The following is a 20,431-nucleotide window of genomic DNA, read 5'->3' as shown; positions in this document are numbered from 1 at the left end:
TATCATGAATACACATAATTATTTGACCGTCATCATCAATATTAAGCAAGTTTTAAAGCAAGAATTTTTGTGTTTATTTTCAACTAATAAGCCAAAACTGAGTCAAACCCTTCAAAATTAGTCTTCAATTTTGTTACGGCATTTAAAAAATATATTTTATACTAAAATAAAAAAAAATAGTGCTGATATATACGTGACGAAGGAGTATAAAACTAGAAACTTGTTTTCAGTAAATCATCCATATAATTTAATAAAAATATATATCGTAATCTCGACGGCAAAGTTGATCACGCAAGGAACACGTGAGAGACCTTCTTTGCACAGTGGCATGCGTTCTCCGTGTGGCTGTCGCTGCTCATCCCACGCCGTCCCAAACGCTGATTCTTACTTTCATACCACCGACCAGCCGCCACTGCCAACTCGATCCTCGCCGTGGCTTCCGTCGCGCGTCCTTTCGTGGCAGGCTCCTCTCTCGAACCGCCACTACAATCCTTACTGCAGAGATCAATCTTAAAACTGCGTGTCCGACGACCTGGGAGTGGTCTCGGTGAAACGATGGCGTCAGCGTCTTGTTCCTATCCAACCATTAATTGCCACGTTTTCGGTTCTACAGTTCTTTGCAGCTTCGGAAGTAGGCGATCATTGTTCTTTTTCTTGCCCATTGTTAAAGGCGGTGTGCGATCCTCAATCGACAAGGTTATGCATGAAGGGGCAAATATGGAATTTCGGTTTCACTGTTGCTAAAAAGGGACTGTTCCTAATTTTTTGTCGTTATATAAAAGGGAGCTCTTTTTTAGCCGGAGGAGAGAGAGAATATTCGTTCCTTTAGCCCTTTCCCCGTCAAGTCTTCTCGCCGCTCATCGATAGATTTCCTTCCTTCCTTCTCTCTCTTTCGCGTTAATTCTTTTGATTCAGCTAATTTGATGCGCGGGCGTTGTTGATCCCGCGAGACGAAGCTTTCTTTGAACGCAATTTTGCGCCAGGTGCGTCGAACACATCCATTCCTTGTTCGGTTCTTTCCTTGCGGTTTCTTGTGATTATGTTGGTGGGAGATGGATTCCTTTTGTTTTCCCTTCAACTTTCGTAGTATTTGGCATCATTTAAAGGTGAACGAAAATTAATGCGGTCTGTCTTTTTGCTGGTCGGATAGTTTCCAGTTTGTGCATCTTTTTCCTAATTGCTACCATTTGAACGAAGCGAGGAGAAATAGGTGTTCGACTGTCTCGGTTAATCCCTGTCCATAGTGAACATCTTCCTCGTTTCTTTTCTCGTTTTCTGCTTCTATGTTCTATATAAACAATTTGAACATTCTACAGGGCTTCCTCCAGTATTTGGGTGAGCAGATTCTTTGGATTCATCCTTCTTGATACGTATCACGAAGAATTAATATGAAGAACAACTCATTGTTCGCAAATGTGGATTTCGCTGACACACCTAATCTCCCAACAGATTTCCAATTATTTCAAGGTATTGGTTGAGGATATTGTCAGAGTTTAGTTCTTTGGTAAAACAATTCTATCTACTGCACCAGCCACATTTATGCCTCTGGTATTCTAGTCCTACAGGAAGCGTTCCGTTTCATTTCCAAGTTTGCTGGATCGCTATCAATCGGGCTCTCCACTCAGTCAGACTTCAATTTACTTCACAAAGTTCCTGCCGATGTATTTGGCTCCATCCCCAGCCACTCTGAATCTTGTGCCCAGATCAAACGAGTTGCATCTTCAAGACAGAACCTTGCTGCATTGCATTTTGTTTTTGGTTCAGATAACAAATATGCCATAAAAGCTTATCTCACAAAGCTTGCAAGTTCCACGTTAAGTTTCTTCTGTGAGGAAGTTCGCGTCCACCATGGTTTTGGTCTTCCCATTCTATCACTAGCTGCTGCTTTCATACCTCCTTTTGACAACAAGTAAGTTATCTTTTCTTTGTGTCTGCTTAAAATTTTAGAATATCCTAAAACTTGCTTTTATCACTTAGCATTTGGTTCCAATTCAAGGTGATCCCTTTTTGATGGTTTTCCTGTATTTTATATTAGATCCTCAAAGGCACTAGCCAATTCAATTACGTTGGAAAGCACTAGTGATCAGATCAGTGGCCATGTAAATCAGTCACACAGAAAGGATTACTATCATGGCTGTGCTACCCTTGCTGCATCAAACATTAACTGGAAAGGAGATGCAATTGAACCAAAAACAGGCATCAAATTTCCGACATTCTTGGAGGATAACTTCAGTTTAACTACTAAGGTCCATATATACACAATCTTGTGATCTTTGTTTGCATTAACATGTGATGACATTCTTGATGCAAAGTATAGCTTCAATCATGGATGTTTTACTAATTCATTTGAAAATCTTAGAATTCTCATTTATTGATTTTGTGATGTCTTGAAGCTGAATTAATACATAGGATCAAATGAGAGGAACTACTGATTGATGAAGTATGTTCCTTTTTATTTTCATTTTTATTGAATTTTAAAATAGAAAATAAGGTCTTTCGAAGTTCTTTTCCATTTTTTTGTGTATTTAATTATACATGAATTTTGTGCTTCTCGGGAAGAAAGACTCCTACATAGTTTTCATGGACCCGATGCTTTAAATTTATTACTGAGATGCTAGATCAAACACCTTTACAATTAATACTATCGTTAGTGGATTGTTATCAAATTGGAGCTTTGTGTTATATGATTTCTTTATGTGAAACTTCAGATTGATTTGTGCATTTTGAGTCTTTACAATTTGTATGCCATCTGCTAAGTATTGATTCTTGAAACATGATCTCCATAGTTATATGGTTCTAGATAATTCTTGAAACATGATTTTCATAGTTTGTATACTCATTTAGTTGTTTTAGGCTTTTAGCCAATACCCTTCAACATATATTGACTTTATATACTATAAAATTTCATCATGGTATCAATATTTTGCTGTTATCTGTATCAGATTTGGATAAAAAGAGTTGACTATTAGGGCACAAGAGAACTTCAGACACAAAAATGTTACCAAATATGAGCTAAAGTATTTTGTGGAATTTTGTGATTATCATACTTTCTCATCTTTTTGGTATTTTCAGGTGCTTGTCGGAATTGGTTCTAGAAGCATGAGAATAATAAAGCTCAAGTCTTTGAAGCTCTATGCATTTGGCTTATGTAAGTAACTGTGCATAGTACTAACTATCATTTGTTGTTCATTGTTCAATATCTCAGGTTTAATATATATTAAGATTCATCCTCAGTGATGAGTTTTGTGGCTAGAGTAGGTTTGTAATGGACACAATTTCATACTCCACCATTTGTAAAAACTCATGTGATCTGTTTGTTCTATTAGATGTCCACCCTGATTCTATTTGTGAAAAACTGGGTTCCAAGTATGCTTCAGTGCCTGTAGCAGAGTTAAAGAACCATTCAGATTTTTTTGAAGATCTTCTCAGGTATATGACAAAAAGATTATCAGATGTGTAAATTTTCAAGAGATATAATGTTGCTGTTTCAGAATTATGTAGTTCCTCAATTGCTTTTAAAATGTGCTTTGGTTACAACCTTGTAACACAACTATTTTTTACCCTCATGCTTCTTGGGATGGACTGCAATAACTTTAATATGTCTGAGAAGTTTTCTTTGCAGACAGATTGTCCTAGAAAGTTTGCCATAAATCTAAGAAATAAGAATATCATTAATGTATTGAAACCTAGATGTAATCTCAATTGAACGTGCTTCATGCTATCTGGTCAAGCTATTGATTCACAGATTGAAAGATAGAATAGACAAATTTGCAAATAATATCTGCAAATAGTATGATATGGACTGCAATCCTGAAGGACAACAGAATTCAAGAACTATGTTGTGTATCAGATGGGACGGCTTGAGAGAGAACACATCATAGCATAAGCTAGTTTTGTTCATCCTGCATTACCCTTTGCCATGGTCTGATAGATGTTTCTTGAACCGACTGGAAGTTCTAAGTTTCCTCATACTAGATCACATGTTTCAATAGTAATTCAAATTCCAAAAACTGGTATTTATGCATAATGAAGTTGCTTTTGTTTTTGTAATCATTTTATTTGGAATCATGGAGTTATGACCAAGCAACATAATATATTTGTATAACTTGGACTTGAGGAATCCTGGACTCATTCAGGAACACCATAACTGGATGATTGTATGATGATTATCCTGCACTAATATTGTTCTTTGAACACCAGTGCAGTTTTCATGCACTGGCAGCCTTGCTGACCAACATCTCTCCTTATTTTTGCTTGCTTTTTTCTAGAAGCCATGATTGTAATGTAGTATGAGTGTTTCCTTTACTAGTGACTTTATTTGATTAAAAAAATCACATTTGGGCTTAGCTTTTTTTCTTCGTCAAGGGAGTTATCCACATGCTCTCTTTACACCATTGTTTATTAGCATGCAACCTTGGTCACACTTCCAATTTCATGTATTTTGTTTTTTTTTTTTTTCAGTTGTACACATGACAAATCCAAATTCTTTGGTATTTATTCAGATCCCCATCTGACGGTGAACCTTGGTACGAAGGTTTGCCGTACCGGACTGTACCGCCCGGTACAGGCGGTACGTACCGGTCCGATAGGCTAGCGGTACGCGGGCCGCCCGTACCGAGCACTGTAGCAGTGCACTGTAGCACTGTAGCACTGCTACAGTGCTCGGTACATCTGGGTATACCGAGCGGTATACCGTACCGTACCGGTACCGAGCCCGGGTCGAAACGCCGGTACGGTACGGCGAACCTTGCTTGGTACAATAGTAAAGTTGTTCCATTCTGACCTAGATGACCACTTTTTGGTTCATGGAAATAACTTTTTTTTTATAGGGATAATGTTATATACAACGGTAAAGTTGGTCCTTTGTGACGAGATGATCAATGTTTGATTTATGAAAATAGTGTCTCCTTTTATAATGTTATGGCTGCATATAGTGACAAGAGCCTTGCACATTTATTTCCTATGTTGTGATCTCAGCCTGTGAGCTCCAACAAATTGTTTAATTGTTGTTGGAGAAAGTGATAGGCTAACAGTCATCTTGTCTGGTTTCTGTGCTTTGTTTGATTTATATGGTTTTCAGTATAAACTCTCATTTCAGCAACACCATAAAAATCAAGATCATGTCCTTATATACTACTTTTTAATATTGAGGAATATCTGGGTGGTCTGAGGAAAATCTCAGGAGCTTCTACTATTACATGCTTTGTTTGTGTAGGTGGCATTAATTATTACTTACAATTTAAAACAAGTACAAATGAGCTTAAAGATGTATGAGAATGACATGTAAAATTGAAAATTTGCAATTGAAGCACCTTAAACATTTCAGGAAGAAGGTATCATGAAATAGTTCCATCTGGATATATAATCTGTTGCAGAAAAATTGCAACCTGCCTTAACTTAGTTTCCTATTTCTTTACAATCAATATAATATGTTTTACACTTTTGCTTTCTGAAACAAGAAACAAAAAGTCACTGAAAAATGTTCCAGTTGAAATAATTCATGGTTTTTTTTTCGTAGTTGATTTTAGTTGTTCATTCTGTTACAATCTTTCGAGATTGATGCAGGGAGGATATCAACATGACTGTTAGGCTGGTGGTTAATTGTAATGGCCTCAAAGTTAACACCGTCAGAGAGTATGTATCATCGGAGACATGTTAAACTCTTTCTCTATTCACAAATATAGATATATCATTTTTTATTTTGATACTACATCTGGTAGCTCCATGTTCTTTAAATTAAAAAAGAGGTTAGCAATCCTGCATTTGGTTTCTCTATATTTGCCAAAGAGTACAAAGTCATTATACATGCTTAATAGCATGAATTCAAACTCCAGTAATTATGGGTTTGAGAACCCAATTCCTTAATTGTAAAATATATAGAAATTTGATCTTTGGTTAGATTTGTCATAAGTGTAATGCCACTAGAATCACCTTACCCACTTTGACATGCTCTTTTTCACAAGCATCTTAGTTTCTGATATATGTTAAGACACAAATGACATATGCACGTGAATTTGCTTATTTCTACATGCTTTTTCTTGGTCATTTTTAAGAGTTACATGTCATGCTATTAAGGTTTTAATAAGTTATTAAGTTCAAAATAGAACCATTTGGGTCTAATTTCTAGAATGCATTTTAAGAATGTTGACATAGATTGATAATGGAGGTTGTACCATATTGGTAGGGTCCAAGATGTTGATGGATCTAAAAAATATTTGCAAATGCTAAATTTATGACAGAATTTTCTTCACTCAAATCCTTTTCCCCTCATGATGGGCCAGCAATATGCCTCTGCTTAAAGTTGAGAAGGTTTCAAAGGAAATTTTAAAAGAATGTTGAGATCAACCATTGCCTAGGAAAATTTAGAAAAGAGAGCCTGCTGTAAATTATATGAGGTTGATATGTTATCTACCTTTTTTCTTATTGCTAAAGAATATGTATTTAACCGAGAGGATAACCATTTTACGGCAAACTAACCATTGATATTGGCACCTGAAATAAGCCAACACTAGAAGTCATTAAAGTCAATTGGGACATACACATAAGGGTCGATTTGGATGGTTATACATTGTCAACTTAGGAGCACTATCAGCATTGCTTTATATAATCGCTCCATTGACAATCAAAATGTGGGAAAATAGTTGTAAGCAAAGTAAGGGATACTGTGGGGTGTAAATACAATGCATTATGGAAAAGAAATCAGGAGGTATTTACAAGGCTAGATATAGAATTTGTGATCATTGATGTATCTACTCCTTATGAAAGTAATATATGGTTTTCATGCTACTGAATTTGGCCTAATTAATTACTTCATCTTGTGGTGAAGTTCCCCTTCTATTATCTTCATTGCAGATTTTTATTGTTTTGAGATTTAAAGATTACAATTTAGTAAAAAGAAATAAAGATAAAACTTGTGCTTGAAATTTGACTAGAATTTGTTCCTTTGATGGCTTGCCACAATTTCTTAGATTATTTGAATGGCTCTTCGACATGACACATTGCTTTTCTTAAAATTTTCTGGTGCAGTGCTTTCGAGAAATCCCTTCGCACACGCTTGCAAAAGGTAGTGTTTACGTTTACAGAGCTATCCGCAAGTTCTTTTTAGGTTATTCCTTCAAGTTGTGCTATACTGACTTTGATTGTTTTGTCTCTTCCTAAGATGAACCCTGATACAGATTATCATTGCCTGAGGGTATTTGGTTCTTATTTCACTCAAGATATTGCATTGCCTGCAGTAAGATTGCATTTCCTTTGTTTATATTTAGTGCTTCTTTTACTTAAATTGATGAAACAAATGTTATTTCAGGGTACCACAATAGATTTTAGGCAAACTGCAAACGGGCAGCTGATAACAGAAAGTGAGTAGTGGCTGTCTTGTACTAATATATTTTTTTGTGGTCGTATTCACCAGATGGTGTGAACATTGTTTGTGTGCAGTTGGTGGTAGGCAAGTTGGTGCTGTGCACAGTAAGGATCTATGCAGTAAGTTGCTTTTCCTCGGTTTAATAATGTGAATTCTTTGATAATCTCTATGGCTCAGAAGCATGGTTCTAAATCTCGGATAGTGGACCTGTATTAGACTCCGGCTTGTATCAGACCGTCACAGTTCCAGTATGCATCTGCATACCGAAACATGGTACAATTTTGTGTACTATGGTACTGGCATGTGGAAATGTGAAATCAGTAACCTTGCTTGGAGGTTTACCTGCCAAAACATTTCCATTCAATCTAATTGATATCACATTTTATGTTTGTTCTTATTATTGAGTTCACATGGCCTGTCAACAAGGTTGCCACCCTTTGGAGCTGCAATTATGCTTGATAATTTTGTTAAACATGCAGCTTCACTTTTTCTAATATGATATGCTGATAAATAAAGGACAAGTTGGGATAAACTGCTTTAGTCTGAAGAAAAGCACTTATGAATATAAGTGTACATGCAGGAGCCTTCTTTGACATGTACATCGGCGATCTTCCTGTATCATTACAGGCCAAAGAAGAGGTTGCTGAAAATGTTGCGGGACTCATAAGGAGATGCTAAGATGAGAAATAGTTTCTGCTATGGTTTGCAAGTTTGTGCCGATGATTGAAATTCAGGTACTAATACAGGTCAGATAATACATTCTTGTTAAGTAGAAAGTCATGTATATGAAAACTACATGGCATCCAATTTTTTTTAAGCTGAGGGGCCATGTTTTTCAGGTTCTAAATTAAACATTAGAACTTCCTGATTCTATTCATTTTGGTAAGATTGACTCGGGCAAGCTGCCTGCCTCAGCCAAAACCAGATCATATCTTTCTGAGGTATACATTTCTTTTGTTGAGTGACGCAAGAACTCTCGTGATACCATTTATTGGAATATATGGATTCACAACCGTACATATGTTTCTGTATCATGAAAGTAATAACCATGCGTTCTCCTTTCTGAAATTTAAATATGTGTATGTATAAAAAGGCCACGTAATGTGCCACTCTGATAACATTTTGACTTCTTATCTTTATTTCACCGTTGGATGGTCGTAATGTTGATCAGCAATGCCTCTCAAGGCCATCTCGCCTTTAAATTTACACATTCCATTTAAGAATATTACAGTGCTGAAACCTGCAGTAGATTGTGCTGTAAAGGTGGATGATTTTGGCTTATAATCTCATAACCAAAACAAAAAGAGTAGTCGGGCAAAATAATACAACTTTCAATATGTATCTTTCACAGAAAGTTAAAGGTCTATATATATGATGACATCCAAAGATTGATATACCTTTCACAGAAAGTTAAAGATTGATATGTTAGGATGCTTATCAATGAAATAGAGATTAAAGAGACGTGGAGAGATGGTTTTAATATATATTATATAATAGTTTGCATTTTTTTCTAGGTTTAAAAAGCACTCAAAATTGATGGTAGTTGGCACCACTTACCCATTTTGGGTGACATCTCCCACAAGCGTGTCGCGGTTGGAGCATCCGATGGGGCCCACACTGAGGGGCCCATGTCACCTCCACTGGCAGCGCAGGTCGGAGGCGACGGATAAAGCGTAGATATGCTGAGCCCACGAGGATCTTTCTTCACTGAACTGTCGAAGGAGGAATCTTCCATCGCCTGATCCGTCTACGGCCACGGGAGGACAAATCATACACCGTTGACTCCCGCGGCCCCATCCTTATATCCGTCCGATTAAAATCTCTCTGCGAGCACAAGAAACGACGAACTGCCTACTCGACCCGTACAATTCGGATAAGGCCCCGAGGCGGCCCTATCCCTTGCCCCGTGGCAAACTCGGAACCGCTACTTTGGTGGAAGGTACGTACGTGTCAAGATCAGGTGCGAACCGGACAGTTCATCAGCAGTTACGGGCTCGTCTCGCTGCAACGAAGCCCATTCAATTAACCAGACAACATAATTACCGACAAAGATAGGATCGGGTTATCTTTAAATCAAGTATTATCATGTTAATGGAACGTAGATTACCCGATTCAATGATAATTAGATATTCGCTCCTATAAATAAATAGCTCTGGGCTTCTTTGTCCATTGCGTTCTGGGAGAGGGGAAGGGGTTGCTGCGATCGGAGAGTGCGTTGTGCCGGAGGATCGTGGTCGTTCCTCCGGCGGGTTTCGTGGTGGAAACGGTTGATCTGATCCTGAAGTTGGTGCGGGTTGATTTGTTGAGGCCGATGCCGATCGCGCTGGAGAATGGGAACGGCATCGGAGAGTCGGGGTTCGCCCGGGGGATCGCGGCTTGTTGCTCGAACTATGCGGAGGCTGCGTTGAAGGGGAAGGTTCGGGAGGACTCTTGCAGCTCGTCATCGATCGGGAGGAACAGTAGCGACGTCTCCAGCGGTGGTGAGGGGTCGGACGGCGATGAGGAGTCGGGGGAGACGGAGGTGCAGAGCAGGTTGAAGGACCCCCTGGAGACCATGGACGCCCTCGAGGATACGCTGCCGATGAGGTATTCTAGATTGGGATTTTGCTTCTCTTTTATTTAATTCGTTTTTATCATCGGTTATTTGAATACGATGGTTTTTTTCTTCAATTGGACTTTTATTGAATTTTAGTCAGTATATTCTTTCTTCCAGCCTATGTTTTTTTCTTTGAGATGCTCTGTATATATGTCAGATTAAAGTACCAAAACCCTGTGAAAGATTCTGTGGATGTTTCAGAAACAAATCAGTAGTACGAGAGGTATATTTGTTCTTATCCAAAAGATCTTGTGAATCGGATCAATTAAGGAACATTTCTCCTTTGGATTAATATTATAATTTGATACGAGGACAAATACTAGAAAACAGCCAATCAACCGATTTATCGGTTCCTCTAACCATGCTAGTTTTCTGTGATAAGAAAGCACATAAGATGTAATATATGAAGATATATTTTGATCTACTTCCTGATATCGTACATTTATTGACTTAAAAGGATCCTGCACCATTTGCACCTGTTGGAGGGCTCTTAAGTCTTCAATTACTGTCTCGCATCCCTCCATTTTCACTATGCCATTCATTTATTCTAGGCTCATAAGAAGTGACCGGTTGTTGGAGAGTGGGTGGAACCTAAATAGCTAAGATGGTAAATTGTGAGGGTTGGTCAACTTCCAAGGATCAGTTTGAACCGGAGAAGGTTCCAAATATAAGTTATTATCTTGGTTTGCCTTCTTTCCTACATTCTGTCATGGATGAAGTAAGCCTATACTTTACCATTTAATAATTTACCTATAGTGCATAAGCAGTACGTATCAGAAATGTAAAATCAAGACATTGGTGTAAATTATTTTTTAATGAATATGCCTAATATGTTTAAAATAATTCATTGAAATTCGTATAAATAGTCAAGAAAAACAGAAACACTAACTCAGTGTAATGTCTTACTTAACAATGGTATCATTCGGGGCATAACTAGTGATTAAGTTTATTGTTGATTTAGTTCAAAATCATTCATTTCAACCTTTTTAAGCAATCAGACGTTCAAAACAAAGACAAATACCATTGGTCATTCTCTTTTGTCTCTTTCCATTTTTTATTAAATTTGCATGAGAGCCTATTAACTTTTACTAACTTTTTTTACTGTGTTCTTGTGCTAATATGATATTCTTGATCCTTTTCGCTTCATGACCTTTTATAGCTATTGAAGCATAAAAAGTTCTTATGTTTATGATATTTCTACTCTTTTTTATTGTACATATACAAAAATTCTTTGTTAAGCATCATTTTGTTAACTTCTTTGTCATGTCATGGTAAGTGACAACTTTAAACATCTTAGATAAGATGGCTCAGGTCAACTACATCTGCACTGCAATATAATGTAAAACTGTAACTGATCTCAAGTTGTCAACCAAATTGTTGCTTGAAAAGAGAAAAAATTCCAACAAAATGGGAACTTATGTGCTAGTGCTCCGAAAATATGGTCAATTATCTATTGGAGGAGTTGGAGGAGAAGAAAGCAACAGAAGGAATGGAGCAGTATTCCACATTTTGTTGGATATGCTATTCTACCACACCCATGTGGAGCAAAGAGCTCATCGTACGGAATCCTGTAATGCACTTATGTGACCATGCACAGCAAGATATACCCCTGTTCATCCAGACATCAAAATGTCTGACGTACTTGCAGGACACAAAACCTCCACTCTACGAATGATCTCCCCTATTCAAGTCTACAGCCCTACTTCATGCATGATCTTCACTACTGGTCCCACTTAAAATGCAAGTGAGAGGAGAGATTACCTAGCAGAGATGGGAATGTGGGACAAAGAAAAGAGCAATTAGATATAATTTCGTAATATTATTTCAGAAAAAAATTAAAAGAAGTCAGTTGTTTCAGTAGTTTTTTAGTCTTTGGTTTATCCTAGTTAGAGATGGTAGTATCATCATATTACTCATGATGCTATTTAAGGAATCACAAAAGTTTCACTCCAGAACAAGGAGAATGACTCATGAGGATATTTTAGGTAAGGTATGCAATTTCGAATAATACCGTTCGGTACGGGCAGTACGTACCGGTCCATCAACTGACTGGTACACGGACCGCTCGTTACCGGACGGAATAATATATATATATATATATATATATATATATATATATATATATATATATATATATATATATATAAGGCGACATCGTCCCGCGTGGGAGAAGGAAAAGGCGACGTTGCGTCGCCTCGGCATTTTTTAATATATTTTATAAAAAAATATTTTATAAAAAAATGTATTATCTTTTATATATAAAAGTCTTTTATATTTTTATAAATATATATATATATATAATATTATATATATAAATATATATTTATTATATATATATATATAAAGGAGGCGACGTCGTCGAATTATATATATATATATATATATATATATATATATATATATAACGAGCGGTATACCGAACGGTATACCGCTCAGTATACAGTATTGTACCGTACCGAACGAACGTCGAAACTTCGGTACGGAACGAAATTATGAACCTTGATTTTAGGAATAAAAAATTTTCACCAACGGCAAAAATTTATAACATTTCTGTATTAGCATAATTTTGTGCCATAACTTGTGTATATACTGTAAAGTTAATGCTTGTTTAGCTTAGGTTTTCTGTCTTGTTCTTGCATGTGCCCTTTCTTCAGTTCTTGACAGGTCTTTATTCACTTTGGAGACTGTAGAGGATTTTTATGAAACAAACACTTGGTTGCTCAAGAAATATTGGATTGGATGGTTTGTCTCTTGTATCTAGTAGGTTGCCATGCATGCATAGCTACATGTTGCACAGTGAGCCATTGTAAGATCTAACCAGACACCTACGATATGTGAAATTTCCATTAGTTAACTGGATATTCGTGTTGGGTTTGTTCAACCTGAAAAATATATGGTTGGTTTCAAGTTTATCATTGAAATCTAATGAGTCAGATGGCTGATATTGGCAATTCAAAAAATTGTTGGCAAGATTGAACTTAGTGTTATACTAGATGACCTATAAGTATGGGAGAAATCTGATATGTATTTTAGAATCTATATTTTAGGTTTACAAGTTCTTTGGTTTCTCAAGAATAAACACTTTTCTGGAATAGTCAATATACGTAGCTTTACCCTTTAATAGGTAGAAAAAACCTTAACATGGTGCCAAAAGATTGCCCTCTAGGAACTTGTTTCAACTAGCAAGAAAAGGTCTCTTTCATGTTTCCTTCTTGTTTTTTAATTGGTTAATTATCATCTAATCCTAAGACCTTGCCTCCGGACGTCAACACCAGCACCACCTTATCATCATTGAGACTGGATTCTAGCCATCAGTTATGACTTAAGTCTTTATGCTGTTATTGAATCTACAGAAATTTATTATGTTGAAAGTTACTTAAGTTGACTCTAAACTAAAACAATTTGTTGTTTGTTGAGTGTTTTTCGTCGAAGTTGGATTATAAATTGGCATCAGTGGCAGAAATTTGTTTGATATATTCAATAGAAATCAACTTGTACTTAATACTAAATGCAGCAAGTATTTTAAAGTATGTGTCCTGAATACATTTGGAAGAAATTAACTTTGTACCAAAGAATTAACCATGCTAGGAGCTTTTTCTAATCCATTGTAACTTTTCCCTCTTTCCAGGCGTGGCATCTCTAAGTTCTACTCTGGGAAATCCAAATCTTTCTCGATCCTTTCAGATGCTGTAGCTTTGTCATCTGCTCAGGACCTTGCTAAACAAGAAAATGCCTACACCCGTAAGCGGAAGAATCTTCTTGCCCACAGCATCATGTCAGACAAATTTAGGAATAAGAAGCAGACAACCCTTGAAGGTGTGATTTCAGAGAAACCTGCCAATTCGAGCCAAAGTAAGTTTATTTCTTCTGTAATCGGTAGCAGCTCTGGGAGCAACGGTACAGGCAGCAATAACCAGCATGGACGAGCTCAACATCTCCCTCCCCGGCACCCACAGGGAAATTCTGTTCTCACCATCCCTGCTGCTTCTCCAGTCGGTTCCGCCTCACATGAAAAGTTCTCTCTTTCAAAGAGATCTTTCTCGTTAACATGTTTTCAATGTCTGGCTAATTGAACGTCTTTAAGTTAATTAAGATAGTAGTAGTAAGGATAAGCAGCACTGACCTCTTGTTTTGTACTGGTTTAAATGGACTGTTTATGGAAACCGACTTGATAAAATTAGGATGTCTGGTGGTTATATAGGCTATGTTAGACTCATTTTGTCTTTTTTGAGATTAGTAGATTTAGTAATAGTAGTCCTACCAGGCATTTATGTTACCTGTCATCCCGTGTTTCTGGTGCTTTTATGTTCATATCCATCCACAAAGAAAGAAAATGCGGTTATATGTCATCATTGTCTCTTTAGGTTAATCTACTTTCCAACACAATGGATCTTTTAAGAAGAGATTTCTATTTATATTTTTTTTTTTAATTTAGAATCTTATTTTAAACTTTTTAAATTTTTTTAAAAAATTAATTGAACATAAATTCTCTCTCTTTTCTCCTTTTTTTTTCTTTTTTTTTTCTCATCAAAAACAATACGTGAGAACAACTAGCCAGGTTGGAGTGCAAGTTGAGAGAACGTGGCCTAGAAGGCGACGATCAACGGTCAAGGGGTAACAATTGACGACAATTATGTGTTGGAGGGCGATGATTAGTAGAGAGCATCATAAGGTGGTTTGTGGTCGATGGCAATAAGGCACATTGGAGTATCATAAGGTCTGTGGAAAAAAAAAAAAAAAAAGAAGATAAAATTGAAATTATAGGGGTTATAGATAGTATAATATTATTTTATTAATTATTTAAGAGATTATGAATAGTAAAAAAGGGATTCTAAATATTATGCTTGTTTGAGAACTTTGTGCAAATATATACAATGGTTGTTAAATCTCCTACTGACTTAAGTATCGGATAGACTCCTATCAGCCATGCGCCCGCGTCCATGAAAATGATTGATAATTGTAGCTCTCATAACTTGCTAAATCATTTGAATTTCCTACTAACTTAAGCATCATGTAGACTTCTATCGGGCATGCCTCCGACATAGTTTTTGTAGGGTCATTTATCAAAAGTTAGTTGGATCTGAACACCTTCTACATATGATACAATCAAAATATTATTTATCATATTTATGTTATAAAGAAGGTTTCTTTTGAAATGTCACAAGATAATCATATCATGACTTCACAATAAAATCAAGAAGACCCCACTCCTTTAAATTTGAATCCATTCTCTACAAGGGTCACAACAAATAATCTTTTCCTAATTCTTGAACCCTTTATCTTTATATATTCATTTTAATGACCTTAATCTAAACTCTCCATTGATCAATTATCCACTAGCTAATCCACCTACTAGCATTATTTATGTTGAACATGACTCAATAAGTCAAGGTCAAATTGTTCAAATTATTAACACAACAAAGGGCAACAACCCCTTTCTCATTCCTCAAATATTTTCTCTATATCTAATACCTAATATCATGACTAAGTCCACACCAATACTTAAAAAACTCTCCTAGATACACATTTATCATGTCAAGTCTCATATCAAGAGCTTGAGCCACCTTATGCAAGAGTGCAACTCCTCGAGATAGATTAATATCTTAAAGATTTCATATAATAAATCAAAAAGGAAAAGGGCCTAACATGTTTTAATCTAACATAAAGTATCATTTTACTTAAGGTATTAGAGATGAACCAATTCCTCTAGGGTTTTACACTTTTGTTTTTTAGATATTTGAAGAGAATTTTAATTCATCTGAGCATATTACCGTAATCGTAGCCTATATGACATCATATGCAATGCAACCACCAACACATTTATATATGTCCTTTCCAACTACCCACGTAGCATGGCTTAAAAATGATATAAATAATACTTTTAAACTTAGTCTTTTTATCTAGTTAGCTAAGAAGTTTAAACTTAACTATATTAATTAAAAGTTACTAAAGAAATCCACAACTTCCCTTTTAGAAATCTAAAAAAAAGAGGGTGAGTCCTTGGTGAACTACACCAAGAGGTTTACTGAAGAAATTAATATGATGTTGGATCTATGCTCGTCTATTCTCATCAATGCCCTTCATCAAATAGCCTCCACCCTTCACACTTCTACTGGTTATTTATTAAGAAACCACCAACCATATATCCTAAGCTATTATGGAAGATTAATCGGTATCTCATAACCAAGTGCTAGGTAGCCAAAAAAAAAAAAAAGATGAAAGGGAAGAAGCATGTGATGTGAAGGATGAGCTTCCTTCCCAATCAACCATAAATGATTAACCTTAGAGTAGAAGACTTTGTGGATATCACACGTTGTCTTGAGGAGAATTTATTCATTTGAGCACTTCTCAAATGAAAATCTTTATCTAAACTAAAAAGAATTATCTTCTGCAAACACCCTCTTCGCCAATGAGGTCTTCACCTATAAGGAATGACAATACTATGTATTATCGATTCCATCAAGACTATGACAATAATACTAATGATCGTTATAATTTATAGTAGATTGAGGAGTTGGTTAAGAGGGAATATCTTAGTAGTTATCTCTCTCGGGTGGGTCTGAGTGATATCCCCCTACCCTTAAGGCCCACATAAGCAGGGGGTTAACATAATAGTTGATGCACTAGTCTTGAGAGGAGATAGTAATGCAGCTCGAAGATCCTATGAGTAAAAAATAAATGAGATTATAAATAATTTTTCACAGTGGCAAAAACTCTAGCCCCTTTGAAGGAGAAAAAGGTTAAGTTAACCAGGATCGAGGGTGGAGATGGGATCAACGATTAATTCAAAATCCGATGAAGAAGAGGATTAGAAGATGGAAGAATATATTTTCGAATTTTATGTGAGAAATGATTAAAAGTTTGTCAAACTAAAAAATACAATGAGAAGACCAAATCTGATCGTAAAGTGTCCAATTACAATAGGAGCTGACTCTTGTTATTAAACGTCTCATTATAATGACACTATCAAACTAGTCACGAAGTCTCCTTTTAAAATAACGTGATCAAATTTGGCTATAAAATATCTTATTACAATGATACAATTGAATCCGACTATGAAGAGTTATTATAGTGATGTGACCAAGTCTACTAAAATTTCTAGTTATATCGATGTGGTCAAATTCGACCATGAAGTGTCCCATTACAACAATGCGATTGAATTTGACCATAAAACATTCATTATTACATAATCGAATCCTACTATAAAATATTCTATTACAAAGATACAATCGAGTTAACTATAAGACATTGCACTTGACATTTGTCAAATCCAAGACAAATGTAACTATAAAAATATCATTCAAAAATAATAATATTATAGACAATCTTAGAGTAATTTCAAGTCAATGCACCTAGTCACACAAAAGATAACAGGGCTGGATAGCTTGCCAAGTAAGATATCTTGTCCTAACCACCTTCATATATTAAAATATGATATGACAAGATTATATAAGGGTTTTGGTAAATAGGCAATATGATATTATGTCAAACTCATTTGACATCCTACAAGGATAACAACTTAGTGTCAATAAGGATTATCTCGATGTTGATAGAATAAGTTATTTGACCAAAATAACAATTGGCAGATGATTTGATGCACGAGCCCACTGTAATGATAATTAGATAATTTACGTAACCGTTCTCGATATTGATATCTACCTCGACATAATAATAGCCTTGATACATTATAAAATGCATATATGTGCAGCATTTTAGCTCTCAAAATATTCTAAATCATTCGAAGCTCCCATTAATATAAACATTAAAGATGTCACGACATACGACATGAGACTAATGAGCTAATTAGCCTATCAATTTCGTTTAAGCTAAATTTTATAGTCCTATACTCATCAAATTCTTATAAATCAATCTTGATCTTGTCCACTTTCGATATAAGACTAATTAGAGTATTATAATCTCCCCCACTTAAGAGCTTGACATTCTCGTCAAGGCCTATAGCCCAGATGAAACCCTAGCATGGTGTATGTAAGACATAACCCAATGGTGACTTTACACTATGACAAGTCCTCTAACTTCATCTATGGATAGCTTTTTTCCTATTTGAACTCCAATACTAAGTTGACTCTAATACCAGATATCACAAATCTGAGCTTGATAGGCTAACTAGCCTATCAATTTTGTTTGACTCAAATTATTGATCAAAATACTTAAGTTGAAGTTGATAATAGTATACTCATTGGACCCTTATAAGTCAATCATCATCGTCAAAACCTAGTATAGCCCACGTAGCACAGTGGTGGCTCCACATCATAACGAGTCATTTTGCTCAATTCACACCAAAATATTTTGTTACTAATACCAAATGTCATGACTAAGACTTGATATTATTAACCTATCAACTTTGATTAGCCCAAACCATTAATAAAATATTTAAACTAAAATTTATAATAGTAAACTTATCAAACCCTTATAAATCAATCTTAATCTTGCCCATGTGAAACTAATCGAAGTGTTATAAAAGACGTTTTTACTTGGAGACGATTATCTATCAAATCCATCATTTGAATATGAAAATAAATCTTATTTAAACTCAAAGTCTTGACATATATAACATAATTAAAATATAATTTATTTTTTTTAATTATTTATTTAAAACCCTTGATATCTTTATGATGAATTTTACTCTCTTTTTATCTTTTTCTCATCTTTATGTTTGAAATCCTTAAACCCCTTTTTATCTTCTCTCATCTTTATGTTTGAAACTATTTCATTATGACATGGGTGCAATATGGTAAGATTTTTTTAAATATTTTTGACGATTTGAGAGTCTTATGTTTGATATGATTGATAAATCTGACGAGGATATAAAAAATTTATAAGGTATACATTTGTTCGCAGGAATATAGGGCAATACAAGATTAATAGAAAGAAACATCAAACATACACTAAAGTTGTTTATTTATCTTAATCTCAATTTCATGCCGAGATAATATAACATGAAATTTGAACCAAGAAAAAGATTTTGGGTTAGCCCACCTTTTCCGGTCCGACTCGCTCAGGCCCAATACGTTGCCTATCGCCATACCAACTCTTGCGAAATATTGGTTTATTTTCGAATTATACCAAATTAAACTTGGAAAATGAAATCGGACATGACTTGTCATATAACTCAACTTCCCATACAGTATTCGATGAGCCCATTTAGCTACTATTACTTGAATCTCGTCGAGGAATACCACGCGATCAAGCGACGAGGAAACCAAAGCATTGCTCGTTTACGGCGTCCAGTTTTAAGAGGTCTATTCAATGCCCATCCAAAGCAAACAAATCAAACAACAAACGATGCCTCAACCGGCTTTCTTCACACGCTTGCCCGACACGAACGGCCTCGCCATCAAACAACCTATCGTCGTCGTGGATGAAACCGTTCGCAACAGCATCGTCAACTCCAGCGAACCGTCCTCACGAAGAACACGTGCAGCACACGCAATTCCGCTACCGTGCAAGTAATGGAAACCCAACATAATTTCCTCCTTTGCGTGCGTACTCCTCTTCATCACCTGCCTCAGTTTACAGGTGCCACGGAGCTCCCCGCGAGCCGTATTCTCCGAATTACCCTCCTTCCGTTCCTGTTTTGTACGTCACGCCCCTCGTTGCATCCTCGAGGACATTCAAAGTTTCGAGTTCTTTTGAACTGCTGGTCAATCAAAGACCTTTGTATGTCGACTGCGACTGTGTGCGTCTGCGTGAAACAAGATCTGATCAGGTGCAGTCCCCACGACAGGTTGTGCCGTCAGATGATGTCGTGGGCGCAAATCACGTGGCCACGTTAATTGCGTCGGCCGCGCCCGCACCGACTCCAAGAGCTTTGAATTAAGCGACTCCAAGAGCTTTTGGCGATCGATTTCGCAGTGGCGTTTCCGGAAATCGTGGCAGTTTTGAGCCTTTTTATTCACCTATCGTAAGTGGCACCCTTGCGTCGGTTATCGCGTGCTCTCATTACTTGCGAGTACGGGCTTCGAACGGGAAACGGGATTCGGCTGGGAAACCGATCCCGTGGCCCGGGGGGAAGGATTCGCTAGTTCTCCTCTTAAAGGAAACCACCACGCGAAGCGATCGCAATTTCGTGATCCCATCTTGTTTCTTTTACTCTTTTCTAATTCTTGTTTCGCGTGGCTTTGGCGGGAAAGAACTAAAGGGGTGCCCGCCTGGTCTCCTCCCCCTCTTTTTTCGATTCGTGGCTAGGGTTTTCGAAGGTGTTTGTCGTGTTGCTTCCCCCTTCCTACCGGTCGTCGCCTGCGAATCAGGGCTCTTAGGGTTGCCGGGCGTTCCTCTTAGGGTTCTGGGAGGCAAAGATGAGCTATCGGAAGGGCTCCAAGGTCTGGCTCGAAGACAAGGACTCCGCGTGGCTAGAGGCCGAAGTGATCGATGTGAAGGACAAGCTCGTCACAGTAGTAGAACCAACTCGGAGGAAGAAGGTAGCTCGATCTTTTTTTGTTCCCGTCAATCTC

The 20,431-nt window shown here is 36.7% G+C and overlaps 3 protein-coding genes across 3 annotated transcripts in view; all 3 read left to right on the top strand.

Moving 5' to 3' along the window:
* Window positions 1-786: 786 nt before the first annotated feature.
* LOC103977623 (fatty-acid-binding protein 2) lies at window positions 787-8,394 on the top strand. Its single transcript, XM_009393189.3, has 12 exons — window positions 787-983; window positions 1,317-1,467; window positions 1,558-1,909; window positions 2,036-2,246; window positions 3,073-3,148; window positions 3,327-3,429; window positions 5,566-5,634; window positions 7,027-7,063; window positions 7,160-7,234; window positions 7,307-7,358; window positions 7,438-7,482; window positions 7,944-8,394. The coding sequence occupies exons 2-12, from the start codon at window positions 1,389-1,391 to the stop codon at window positions 8,039-8,041; spliced, it is 1,197 nt and encodes a 398-aa protein (XP_009391464.1). The 5' UTR covers window positions 787-983; window positions 1,317-1,388; the 3' UTR covers window positions 8,042-8,394.
* Window positions 8,395-9,537: 1,143 nt separating this feature from the next.
* On the top strand, window positions 9,538-14,235 carry LOC135607085 (protein OXIDATIVE STRESS 3 LIKE 2-like). The gene is made up of 2 exons (XM_065098590.1): window positions 9,538-9,949; window positions 13,588-14,235. Exons 1-2 carry the CDS (start codon window positions 9,675-9,677, stop codon window positions 14,030-14,032), a joined length of 720 nt encoding a protein of 239 aa, XP_064954662.1. The 5' UTR covers window positions 9,538-9,674; the 3' UTR covers window positions 14,033-14,235.
* Window positions 14,236-19,912: 5,677 nt separating this feature from the next.
* LOC103977620 (protein OPAQUE1) overlaps window positions 19,913-20,431 on the top strand; it is a 41,333-nt gene continuing 40,814 nt past the window's right edge. The window contains exon 1 of the mRNA XM_009393186.3: window positions 19,913-20,398. Coding sequence (XP_009391461.2) covers window positions 20,276-20,398 — 123 coding nt within the window. The 5' untranslated portion in view covers window positions 19,913-20,275. The remainder of the gene's footprint in view (window positions 20,399-20,431) is intronic.

This window comes from Musa acuminata, chromosome BXJ2-3, assembly GCF_036884655.1.
Source record: "Musa acuminata AAA Group cultivar baxijiao chromosome BXJ2-3, Cavendish_Baxijiao_AAA, whole genome shotgun sequence".
In the NCBI taxonomy this organism is placed as follows: Eukaryota; Viridiplantae; Streptophyta; class Magnoliopsida; order Zingiberales; family Musaceae; genus Musa; species Musa acuminata.
The sequence above is the reverse complement of the archived record's forward strand: the minus strand, read 5'-3'. Positions and strand labels throughout refer to the sequence as shown.

Coding starts and splice junctions, on each gene's coding strand:
- LOC103977623 (XM_009393189.3), top strand. CDS start 1,389: ATGAAGAACAACTCATTGTTCGCAAATGTGGATTTCGCTGACACACCT. Junction 3,149..3,326: donor GCTCTATGCATTTGGCTTAT/GTAAGTAACTGT, acceptor TTGTTCTATTAG/ATGTCCACCCTGATTCTATT. Junction 5,635..7,026: donor AAAGTTAACACCGTCAGAGA/GTATGTATCATC, acceptor TTTCTGGTGCAG/TGCTTTCGAGAAATCCCTTC.
- LOC135607085 (XM_065098590.1), top strand. CDS start 9,675: ATGCCGATCGCGCTGGAGAATGGGAACGGCATCGGAGAGTCGGGGTTC. Junction 9,950..13,587: donor GAGGATACGCTGCCGATGAG/GTATTCTAGATT, acceptor CCCTCTTTCCAG/GCGTGGCATCTCTAAGTTCT.